Source organism: Danio aesculapii, chromosome 10, assembly GCF_903798145.1.
Source record: "Danio aesculapii chromosome 10, fDanAes4.1, whole genome shotgun sequence".
Lineage (NCBI taxonomy): Eukaryota > Metazoa > Chordata > Actinopteri > Cypriniformes > Danionidae > Danio > Danio aesculapii.
Window position 1 is genome coordinate 41802476 of NC_079444.1, and position 13100 is coordinate 41815575.

At 32.0% G+C, this 13100-nt stretch overlaps 1 protein-coding gene across 1 annotated transcript in view; it reads right to left on the bottom strand.

The window, feature by feature from the left end:
• The window catches only part of LOC130235881 (lysine-specific demethylase 2B), an 89892-nt gene extending 77067 nt beyond the window's left edge, over nucleotides 1–12825 (bottom strand). Inside the window, exons 1-5 of the mRNA XM_056466402.1 lie at nucleotides 12676–12825; nucleotides 10240–10384; nucleotides 7354–7432; nucleotides 5222–5268; nucleotides 2554–2732 (exon numbers count right to left, since the gene is read on the bottom strand). Coding sequence (XP_056322377.1) covers nucleotides 2554–2732; nucleotides 5222–5268; nucleotides 7354–7432; nucleotides 10240–10384; nucleotides 12676–12708 — 483 coding nt within the window. The 5' untranslated portion in view covers nucleotides 12709–12825. The remainder of the gene's footprint in view (nucleotides 1–2553; nucleotides 2733–5221; nucleotides 5269–7353; nucleotides 7433–10239; nucleotides 10385–12675) is intronic.
• Between the last annotated feature and the right edge of the window lie 275 nt (nucleotides 12826–13100).

Genomic DNA, 13100 nt, shown 5'->3' on the forward strand with positions numbered 1-13100 from the left:
ATGACGCAGGGAAAAAGTATTGAACACATGAAGAAAGGGAGGTGTAGAAAGGCAGGGAATGCCCAGACAGCAGCTGAAATCTCTCAGTAGTTCTTCAGCAACACACTGCTCTTCCTCAGTGTAAATGAGTATCAGCTGCTTCAGTCCAACATCTACATTAGCAGGATGAAGATGAAACCAGGGTGGACATTTCAGCAAGACAATGATCCAAAACAGACAAGGAGACTCAGGAGAGACCCACAGAAACATCAAGATTTTGACACTGTTGAAGTCTGTGCAAAACTCACACCTCAGCATTACATGTGACTTCATTCTCCATATGAGAGGCGTCTTTAAGCTGCCATCATTCAAAAAGCCTTTTATATAAAGTATTCAATACGTTTCAGTAGTTCAGCACTTTCTCCTTGTGTTTTTTTATTTTTATGTTTGTATTGTTTGGGTTTTTACCAAAATCTACAACTCCATGTCAACAGCTCCTTTAGAAATGTTATTTTTAGAAGAAAAAAAACATGACATGTTGAATACTTTCCCCCCCACTGTATATGTATGTATATATATAATGATCATCCTAAAATTGAACAGGTATGCATATCTGTCTGATCTAATACACTTTTCCAATCTTAAAAACATTTAGACAGTAATATAAACTGTCATTTAGACACTTTGAATGAATGAAAACCTGGGCAAATATCATATAGAGTAATTTACAGCACTACTGTGAGATAGGAATATTGCATATTCAGCTATTATTACAATAATGATAATTTTTGGATCTACTGTATTGTGCAGCCCCAATTAAAAAAGGCTATTCATTAAGTGAATGTAATTAACGCATGAATATTTTTGTATATATAGAAGCGCTGCACGATTTTGGAACAATCTGATATTGCACTATTTTGTTTTTCTGCGATAAATATTTTGATATGAATACAGTTTCAGAAGCTCTATTTGAACATTTTATGCGGAGTCTGCCTGTATTCTGGTACAGAAATTGAATAATCACAATGCAATAAATGCTTTCCTTTGCTTTGTCTTGTTTCTAATCCACATATCTAAACATTTTTACTCAAATTTTCTTTTTATGTGTGTCAAAATTAGGAGTTTTTCCTTAAAACAAGCTAAATTATCTGCCATTAGGGTGAATAAAATAATCTTGTTTTTGGTTTGAAATGTAGATATTTGGACTAGAAACAAGCCAAACATTCTAAGTAATAGATTTTTGTATTCTTTATATATATATATATATATATATATATATATATATATATATATATATATATATATATATATATATATATATATATATATATATATATATATATATATATATATATATATATATATTGTAATCAGGATTGTATCCTGCATAAATCTTATAAAATTCTATATATAATTAAATAATAATTAAATGCAATTAAATTAATTAATAATAATAAATATAATAAATAAATATAATCAATATAAATAATTAAATGCTATTTAAATTATAATAAATAATAAATATTATAAATAAATATAAATAATTAAATGCAATTAAAATAATAACAATAAATATTATAAAAATATAAATAAATAAATGCAATTAAAATACTAATGAATAATAAATATAATAAATAATAAATATAAATAAATATAAATAATTAAATGCAATTAAAATAATAATAAATAATGAATAATAAATATAATAAACAATAAATATAAATAAATATAAATAATTAAATGCAATTAAAATAATAATAAATAATAAATATAAATAATCAAATGCAATTAAAATAATAATAAATAATAAATATAATAAATATAAATAAATATAAATAATCAAATGCAATTAAAATAATAATAAATAATAAATATAAATAAATATAAATAATAAAATGCAATTAAAATAATAATAAATAATAAATATAAATAAATATAAATAATAAAATGCAATTAAAATAATAATAAATAATAAATATAAATAAATATAAATAATAAAATGCAATTAAAATAATAATAAATAATAAATATAAATAAATATAAATAATAAAATGCAATTAAAATAATAATAAATAATAAATATAAATAAATATAAATAATAAAATGCAATTAAAATAATAATAAATAATAAATATAAATAAATATAAATAATTAAATGCAATTAAAATAATAATAAATAATAAATATAAATAATTAAATGCAATTAAAACAATAATAAATATAAATATAATTAATATAAATAAATATAAATAACTAAATGCAACTCCAAAAGTCATCATTTTTTTAGCCCAAATGTCCTTTTTAAAAAACTGCTCACAGTCACAGGCCTTAAACACATTCAAATGATAAACTTTCACTCTATTGTGGCTAAATTCTGTAGTGACTCTACAAATCACATGTGTTCTGTAGTTCCTAGTCAACTATGATTCAGACTTAACATTGCAGATCTTGTGATGTGACTATTGCAGATGCACACATTGCGATATCAATACTGAAACCACATACTGTGCATATAGCCCCTTTAAACATGAAATACATGATGTGAAGCAGCTTGTAAGCCTTCTGCTTTCTTACCACTGTAGGTCTCTTGATCAGGTTCTCCAGTTTGGTGTGGCTGAACTCCAGACTGATGACGTTGAACAGTTTATCGCGCTCTTCTTCGGGAGTCTCGTAGTAGCGGACAAACTGCGCCATACTCATCTCTGAGCCCTTTTGGGTGCTGACGTCCATCACGTCCACCGGCCGTCTGCTACCTGAAGGTACACACACACACATACGTGCACGCACACACAGACATTGCATGTGTTTTAAGATATTTTATTCTGATTTGAGAGTTAATCTTTCACAGATAGAACAGGGTATTTTAATGTCATGATTCACTAATTTACTATACATGTTTGAATGTTAAAAATAAATATACATTTGGTCAATAATTTGTAGTTAATCAGTTCAGTTTTTGGTTGATGTGACTTTATTACTAATTAACTAATAACTGATTAAAGTGGCAAATGCAGTAATAACATGGCAAAAATATTCAGATACTATATTATATTCATTCATTCATTTTCTTTCGGCTTAGTCCCTTTACTCATCAAGGGTCGACACAGCGGAATGAACCACCAACTTATCCAGCATATGGTTTACACAGTGGATGCCCTTCCAGCGGCAACCCAGTACTGGGAAACACCCATACACACACACACACACACACACAACGGCCAATTTAGTTAATCAATTCCCCTATAGCGCATGTGTTTGGACTGTTGGGGAAACCGGAGCACGGGAGGAAACCTACACCAACACGGAGAGAACATGCAAACTCCACACAGAAATGCCAACTAGCCCAGCTGGGACTCGAACCAGTGACCTTCTTGCTGTGAGGCAACAGTGCTAACCACTAAGCCACTGTATCGCCCCTTACAATATTATATATTACTTACTTACTTACTTATTCCCAGGGCCGTTTATATTGAAGTTGATATTTAGCTGCACCATGTTGGTGTTTCATCTCATTTTTACAAGGTTGGTCGTTAGCCCGACGCTCAACTTTCAACCTGGAGGACCAGGACATACACCATTGGCAATTTAGCTTACCCAATTCACCTATATCGCATGTCTTTGAATATGCAAACTCGATCTTCTTGCTGTGAGTGCAAACCACTCAGCCAACATGTCGCCCTTACAATATTATATACAGTTGAGGTCAGAATTATTCCGCCCCCTGTTTATTTTTTTCCCCAATTTCTGTTGAACGGAGAGCAGATTTTCTTCAACACATTTCTAAACATAATAGTTATAATAACTCATCTCTAATAACTGATTTATTTTCTCTTTGCCATGATGACAGTAAATAATATTTGACTAGATATTTTCAAGATACTAGTATTCAGCTTAAAGTGACATTTAAAGGCTTAACTAGGTTAATTAGGTTAACTAGGCAGGTTAAGGTAATTAGGCAAGTTATTGTATAACGATGGTTTGTTCTAATAATTTTGACCTTAAAATGGCTTTTAAAAAATTAAAAACTGCTTTTATTCCAGCTGAAATAAAACAAATAAAACTTTCACCAGAAGAAAAAATATTATCAGACATACTGTGAAAATGTCTTTGCTCTGTTAAACATCATTTGGGAAATATTTAAAAAAAGAAAAAAAAAATTCAAAGGGGGGCTAATAATTCTGACTTCAACTGTATATAATTACAATATTAAAATAATACATAAATATAAAATACTCATAATAAACACAATTCAAAAATAATGTACATATTTTAAATGCATCATCAGGGTTAATGCAATGTACTAAAATAACTACAATTAAACAAACGTTTTGAAAATTAACACAACTAATTAAAATATGTTAAAATAAAAAATATTTCATCTAGTAATAAAAACTACCACAGTATTTAAAGGTATTAAATTGCAAACGACACAAAAGTTGCGTTTCAATGTTTATCTTGCACAATCATGTCCTTTTATATCGAGTCGCAGTTGCAGAGTATCACCACAAGAGGACGCAACAATCATGCATTTCCTCAGCAACTTTCCATTACAAAATCTTCACATTCTGTACAGTTAAGATTTTTGGTTTTAATCTGCAAAATGTCAGTGAGTTCGGCTGGCTCGGACATCATGCTAGGTATATTAGCATCCTCTTGATTAGCAGCGGTTTTCCCCGTGTACTTATATTTACGTAATTTGCCCGCCATATGGATTTATAAGGAATCCAGCTGTTTTATGTGAAGTAAAAAAGTCTTAGACAGATGTAGCATCTCATATTTTCGATGAAAGCGCCTTAGATTTATGAGTTATATTACGTTTTTTGCAGAGCTCACCCAACTTTTACCTTACTCCATTGCCTGCTCAGTAGCGCCCCCAGATTTTTGGTTTTAAATAGAACTTTTATTTTTTCCCTCACAAATATTTCTCACTTGTTCTCAACTAGGCATTCATTTACAAATTAATCACAAATTAATACACACACCATAAATATATTTCACAACCCTAACAACTAACAAATGCATAAAAGCAGAAGTTCCCTGCTTGTGGATTATGTAAGATCTGATTAGATACTGACAATAGAAATGGCAGAAATCCTGCCAAAGGTCTCAGATAATGGCGATGAAAACTAAAGATTAACAAAGCACACGATGTTATCAACACCAGTAAACCAAACAACTGTAACGCTGCACTTGAGATGAAATTATAAACTAAACAAAGAGGAAATGTAATGTAATAACTTACCAACCAAACCCTTGATCTCACTCACAGTGAATTCTGGATCCGGCATCCTGTAGGAGATTAAACAATCCAGATGAGAGATGTCAGAAATAAACATCTACACTGTTCAGCATATATAAGTACACCCCTCACAGATCTCTCTTTTAAATTCATATTTTAATAGGAAGCTTTACAATATTATATTTGTGCATATATATTAGATTAGTCAGTACTGAAGCCAAATCTGGAGCTTATCTAACAAAATAACTAATAGAAAATAGAAATCTAGCAATATTTAGCTTGAATTTAATTGCTTTATCTTTCTATTTCTAAATATGTTTGGTGACTAAAATATTATTTTATTAAATATATCTGTTTAATAAATCTGTTTTGTTTAAATGCACCAGAATACATTTAATATTTGTATCCATTTCTCAGTGAATATAGGCATTTTCAAAGTGGGGTGTACTCATATATGCGGAGCTCTGTATATTAGGGAGATTTTATCATTTCAGTTACATTTGGTGTCCAATACCATCATTTTGACAGCTTTTAAAATAATAAATGGTTAAATATGTAATTATTTATAAAATATATCAGTTGTTTTCATAGATCACAAGATGTTATAAGCCATAACAATACAATATATTCTGTACAAACATTGCTAAAAATCACAATGTCCAAGTTAGTGCATTTTTCCCATCATGTACACTACCTGACAAAAGTCCTGTCGCTTATCCAAGTTTTAGGAACAGTAAATAATAACTTGACTTCTAGTTGATCATTTGGTATCAGAAGTGGTTTATATGAAAGGCAAAGGTCTCTAGATTACACTTATTTGACCACAATAAAATATGATCATGCCTTGATTTTGAATGATTTCATTAGGACAGTAAGGTCTGACTTTGCTTAGACAAAAGTCTTGTCACTGAACCTTCAATAATGTCCAGTATAGAATATGTGGTCATGCTGCAGTAGAAACAGAATGAATATTGTGTCTGACTCCATCATGAGCTTGGAGGACTGCATCCATACATCTCTGCAATGCCTCAAATCACTGATTAATAAAGTCATCTGGAATGGCAAAGAAAGTGTTCTTGCAGGACTCCCAGAGTTCATCAAGATCCTTTGGATTCATCTTCAATGCCTCCTCCTTCATCTTACCCCAGACATCCTGAATAATGTTCATCTCTGGTGACTGGGCTGGCCAATCCTGGAGCAGCTTGACCTTCTTTGCTTTCAGGAGCTTTGATGTGGAGGCTGAAGTATGAGAAGGAGCTCTATCCTGCTGAAGAATTTGCCCTCTCCTGTGGTTTGTAATGTAATGGGCAGCACAAATGTCTTGATACCTCAGGCTGTTGATGTTGCCATCCACTCTGCAGATCTCTCGCACGCCCCCATACTGAATGGAACCCCAAACCATGATTTTTCCTTCACCAAACTTGACTGATTTCTGTGAGAATCTTGGGTCCATGCAGGTTCCAGTAGGTCTTCTGCAGTATTTGTGATGATTGAGATGCAGTTCAACAGATGATTCATCAGAAAAATCCACCTTCTGCCACTTTTACAAATGATCAACTTGAAGTCAAGTTATTATTTGATGCTCTTACAACTGAAATCAATCACAAGACTTTTGTCAGGGAATGTATAACTAAGCTAGTTTATTAAAAATATATTATATTGACAATATTTAATTTGTATTCATAAAAAGCTCTAAATATGTATTTTCCTAATTCTTTGACATTAAATTCACATTTAGTCATTATAAAAATATAAAATACTCCAAACGAACACAGAATTCAAACAATGCACACAGATTATAAATGCATTGTGAGGGTTAGCCTAATGTACTTAAACAAATGTGTGTGGGTATCCACCGGTGAAATGTCATCTTGGTTTCAAGTGTTAATATATAAGGACTGTCTGTTTATCTAATAGGAAGGAAAAAAAAAGATTTTTCCTTCTACACATGACCTGATTTGTCTGTAACAGAGTTGACATCGCTATTAAGAAATCTGTTTCTCCCTAAAAGTAAATATAAAATATAATCAATAAGATACTGGAAAGAATTAAGAGGCTTTTGTTTTACCACATTACCAAATGTACCTGCAATTATAGGATCAGCCCTAAAATAAAGCAGTTTGTTCTGCTCTCACCTTATTCCCAGTCCATCTTTGGCTTTAAACACGAGCGGGGTCCGCAGCGCTTCTCTCTGAACATATTCATAGGTGAAATCTAGAGTGGTGCAAAATAAAAGGATGATGAAGTTTGGATTGATGAACAGATATAACGCTGACTGAAATCAAAGCAATTGCCTTTGTGTTACTGTACAATAAAGAGACGTTTCATTATGCAGAGCTGTTCAATTTAAAACAATCAACGTTTAAATAAAATAATAATAATCATCATAAAATAATCAGACAGGGGATTATGTGATCAAATAAAAACCTGTTAAACATATCATTAAAAATGTGTTTAATGCATTAAAAATCAACAGTGAGCAAAAGACAAGTTATAGTTAAAATAGATGCCAGGACACAGAGGGTTCTTTAATGCACACATTTTGGATTTGCTCTAAATTAGAAAACTTTTGGAGATCAATATTTGATTTCCTTTCTGTTGTGCTTTAATATAGATTAGAGCTGGAACCACTTGTGGCATTATTTGGAATCGCTCCAGAAGGCTCATGTTTATCTGCGTCAAAGTGTACGATTCTTGCCTTCTCTTCTTTATTAGCACGCAGAACAATTTTACTCGAATAACAGGATCCCCTTCCATCCACCTTTATTTAATGGACCAAAGAGATGATGTCTTATCTTTACCTTGAAAAAAAATAGATAGTCTTTAAGAGGATCGGGTAAAAAAATTCTATAAGATATGGCAGTCTTTGACTAGTGGTTAGTGCGTCGACACAGCACCCAGGTGCTCGCGGCAACCTGAGTTTGATTCCCGGCTTGAGGTCCTTTGCCGATCCTTCCCCTATCTCTGCTCCCCACACTTTCCTGTCTGTAAATCTCTACTGTCCTATCAATAAAGGTGAAAACCCCTAAAAACATTATAAAAAAAAAGATATGGCAGTCTTTTATTGATTATGTTGACCATATTAAGTAATGCCCTACAAATCTATATTTTATTTAATTATTATTCATTCATTCGTTTTCTTTTTAGCTTAGTTCCTTTATTAATCTGGGGTCACCACAGCGGAATGAACCGCCAACTTATCCAGCATATGTTTTACGCAGCGGATGCCCTTCCAGCTGCAACTATCACTGGGAAACACCCATACACACTCATTCACACATTCATACACTACGGACAATTTTAGCTTACCCAATTCCCCCTATAGCGCATGTGTTTGGACTGTGGGGGAAACCGGAGCATCTGGAGGAAACCCTCCGGGATCACAGGGAGAACATGCAAACTCCACACAGAAATGCCAACTGACCCAGTCAAGGCTCGAATCAGTGACCTTCTTACTGTGAGGCGACAGCACTACCCACTGCGCCACTGTGATGCCTATTATTATTCTTAACATTGCTATTTCTCTCCAGATACTTTCTCCAAATTCCAAGTAAATATAGACTGAAGTAATTGACGGCTATGCTTTGTTCTATTCTTTGTAAAGGTTATAGAGTTTGTGAATGGATATATTTGAAAAAAATATATATAGTTAAAAAAAACTACAACTTATTTTAATTAATTAGTTAAGAAAATAATTATTTAATAAAATGATTATGATTTTTTACATTTGTTATTAGGCATTAATTAAGAAATTAACATCACCTATGATTAATAAATGCTTTATTACATTGCCTGTAGTTAAATGAACTGATTTTAAATAAAACCTTACTGTACAGAGTTAACGAACAAAAGGCCTATATTCAAATAATTTTCTATATTATAGGACAAATTAACATGTAAACATGTTAATGTTTGAAACTTAATTTGCTGCTGTGATGAACAGCAATTGTACGAGCAACAAATAATAACTTGACTTCTAGTTGATAATTTGGAAAAGTGGCAGAAGGTGGATTTTTCAGATGAATCAGTCTGATAAATCATCTTCTCATACTTCAGCCTCCACATCAAAGCTCCTGAAAGCAAAGAGGGTCAAGGTGCTCCAGGATTGGCCAGCCCAGTCACCAGACATGAACATTATTGAGCATGTCTGGGGTAAAATGGAGGAGGAGGCATTGAAGATGAATCCAAAGAATCTTGATGAACTCTGGGAGTCCTGCAAGAACGCTTTCTTTGCCATTCCAGATGACTTTATTAATCAGTGATTTGAGTCATTGCAGAGATGTATGGATGCAGTCCTCCAAGCTCATGATGGAGTCAGACACAATATTCATTCTGTTTCCACTGCAGCATGACCACATATTCTATACTGGACATTATTGAAGGTTCAGTCACAAGACTTTTGTCTAAGCAAAGTCAGACCTTACTGTCCTAATGAAATCATTAATAATCAAGACATGATCATATTTTATTGTGGTCAAATAAGCGTAATCTAGAGGCCTTTGCCTTTCATATAAGCCACTTCTGATACCAAATGATCAACTAGAAGTCAAGATATTATTTGCTGTTCCTAAAACTTGGTGTATATGCATTTTTAATGCATCAAAATCAGCAAAACTCCAGCTAAAAAAATTAGAGATACGTTAAAGGTAGATTAAAGTTAAAGATAGTTCACCCAAAAATCACTCTTTACTTGTTTACACTCTTTCTTTCTTCTGTTAAACATAAAAAGAAGATATTTTGAAGAATGCTGGAAACCGGTAACCATTGACTTCCACAGTATTTTTATCCTACTATGGAAGTCAATGGTTACCGGTTTCTCACATTATTTTAAATAACTTATTTTGTGTTCAACAGAAACACATAAAGGTTTCGAACCACTTGAGGGTGTGTAAATTAAAGATTTTGGATAAACTATCCCTTTAATATGACCGTACACTTATAACACAACGCATGTATGCAGACAGGTGCCAGCAGAAGAATCAAAACCCCAATGAACATATACTTAAAGTAAGAACACACACCTTTCCCCTCCATGAAATGCACTAGCTGGCTGTTGTATGAAGCGCTGTCCAGTTTGTCCTCCAGGCTGAAGCCCCTGATGTTGGTGATCTCCTCCACATCCGACAGATCCTCATTTTCGTCGTACATCCTCCGGCAGATCGAGCGCTGAACACATGACCAACACACACAACATCGGAAACCGCAAAACATTCACACATAGGCCGGTCATGATATCTATTTTTTGTTGTACAATACATTTCACCAAAATATGCTGAGATAAATTATATTATTGTCATTTTATGCCACTCATTATTTAAGGCCAGAACGACAATATAATATCATCACAAGGCAAGTACACTCTTCCAGAGAACACATCATATTTTATTCTTAAGAATATTTCATTTAATTCTAGTCATTTTACAGTTTAATAATGAGGCATTGGAATCAGAATGTGAAAACGCAAATCCTAAATAAATAATAATAATAAACGATAACAGAAAAGCGCAAGGTAAAGAGTAACAGAGGCTGTGATATCTGCTACCAGATCTATTTTCAGCTTTCAGACACCAACATGAAAATATACTATAGTCATTTATAGTAAATACTACAGTGTTTTATTAACCATGACACTGACTCCTCCAATAGACAAAGAGATGTTGCACAATCAGCTAAAATAGTGCTAGAATTGTTTTTTTATTTATGGGAGATATATATGGTCATGTCCATGTGTTGTGCAGTAAGTCCATATATTGATTATTGAGAAAGATCTATTCACATAAACACCACTTGCAGTCAAATATATATATATATATATATATATATATATATATATATATATATATATATATATATATAAACACACACTATATAAACACACACTTGGGGTCAGTAGGATTTTAAATGTTTTAAAATAAGCTTCTCCTGCTCACCAAGGCTGCATTTATTTCATCAAAAATGTAGTACAAATTGTAAAATTGTTTAAATGTTATTGCACTATAAAATAACTGTTTAAAAGTAGTTTATAATTTAATTTAATAATTCATTCCAGTGATTTTAATGATGAATTTTCTGTTTCATTACTCCAGTCACATGATCTTTGAAAAATCACCATAATATTAATTATTATTATTATTATTGGTAAAAGTAATAAAAGCAATAATGACTGGAGTAATAAATTAATTTCAAACTACATACAATAAATACTAAATAAATATTGAATAAATAAGAATTGAACATTTTTTTTTACATTTAATAAATGCCGGCTTTATTATTTCCATAGATTTGAATCCAAGAAAATACATTCACATGTAACATTAGGTAAATCTTTATTTACACATCTACCAATCAATCAAGTTATATATATATATATATATATACATACAAACACACACACACACATACATACAGTGCTCACAGTGAGTACACCCTATTTTGAAAATTAATATTTTTATAATATTTTTATAATATATTTGGGTACATTTGAACAATTTATTAAACATATATTTATTAAAATAATATTTCAGTCCCCAAACATCTTTATAAATAGAAACATTATACATTTAAATTTGGCGAAATTTTAGCAAAAACTCCTTAATTTAATCTAAATTTTGTATAATTTTTATATATATATATATTGCTTTTATTAATTTTTCCTCTTTTTTATTTGTATTTAATATTTTCACATTAATTTGGGCTACTAATTTTCTAACCTTGTCACAAGTTATATTGTTAGATTAACTCCAGATTTGGCTTAATTACTGAATAAACTAATGCACAAATAAAACATTGCATAGCATTTAATAGACAATAATAATTTTAAGAAATAAGATTTGTGATTAACATCGTTTGTATTTAAACTGTTTTAATGATACATAAGATGCATATCTAATAGGCTACTGTTATTGTTATTATTAATTACTTTAAATACATTTATTTTATATAATAGATACTTTAAATCTCCACACACATATTTTCTTCACCCAAGAAATATATTTAGGTTGAAATGAAATATATATTAGGTTTCAAAACAACACATATATTTAGATACAACATATATTTAAAATACATTTTGGCTAGGAAATGTATAGATATATTTTCCCGTATGTGGGCCTTCATCTATGACCGTCAAATATATTTAATAACAATAATAATAACACGTCAAAATCAGCGCAATCGCGTTCAACTTCCCGATGAATATAAAGACACGAGGCTCATACTTGGACAATGTGTTCTGCGGCTGTAAACGGAGCATCTGCAAGCTCCTTATTGGATAATATTTTGAAGCATATGTCCTTTAACGTTAACCATTACGACTGTTAATTGAATATAAGCTATGATCACAGCATCTATCGCTACACATAGTTTCGTGTTGCAGCGATTCGCCCCTATTCAGGCCACTAAACACAATGCATCTCGATTTAAAGCGAGTGTTTGCGCGGACAGCTTCAACTACACACCAGTTTGCGTCCGGATTCTGCGCACGCCTCCATGTCCGAGTTGTCCGTGTTTGTTTCCCCCTTTAGCGCGTTATTTCGGGCATTTTTCACGCGCGAAGTTGCGCACACTTTGATTGCTTGTGCTGAAAACTAAAGTAGGAACCATTTTAGTATAGTGCGCTGTGACGTCACGCTCAACAGAATCAAAACATTGCGGGAACGTCACGCGGAGTCGTGTTTGTGAGGGGTCAAAATGACACCCGAGGTTGTTTTTATACCAAGTGCTCGAATTGATCGTTGTTTTTATTAAATGTGACGTGAATTGATTTTTGGATGGATTCAGAATCGCCCGTTGTTTATTTCTTGTTTGGCACGCGCGTTTCTGCACGCACGCTCTCACGCACGCGCATGCATCTCATGTGAATGAGCTTTATAAAATATTTAAT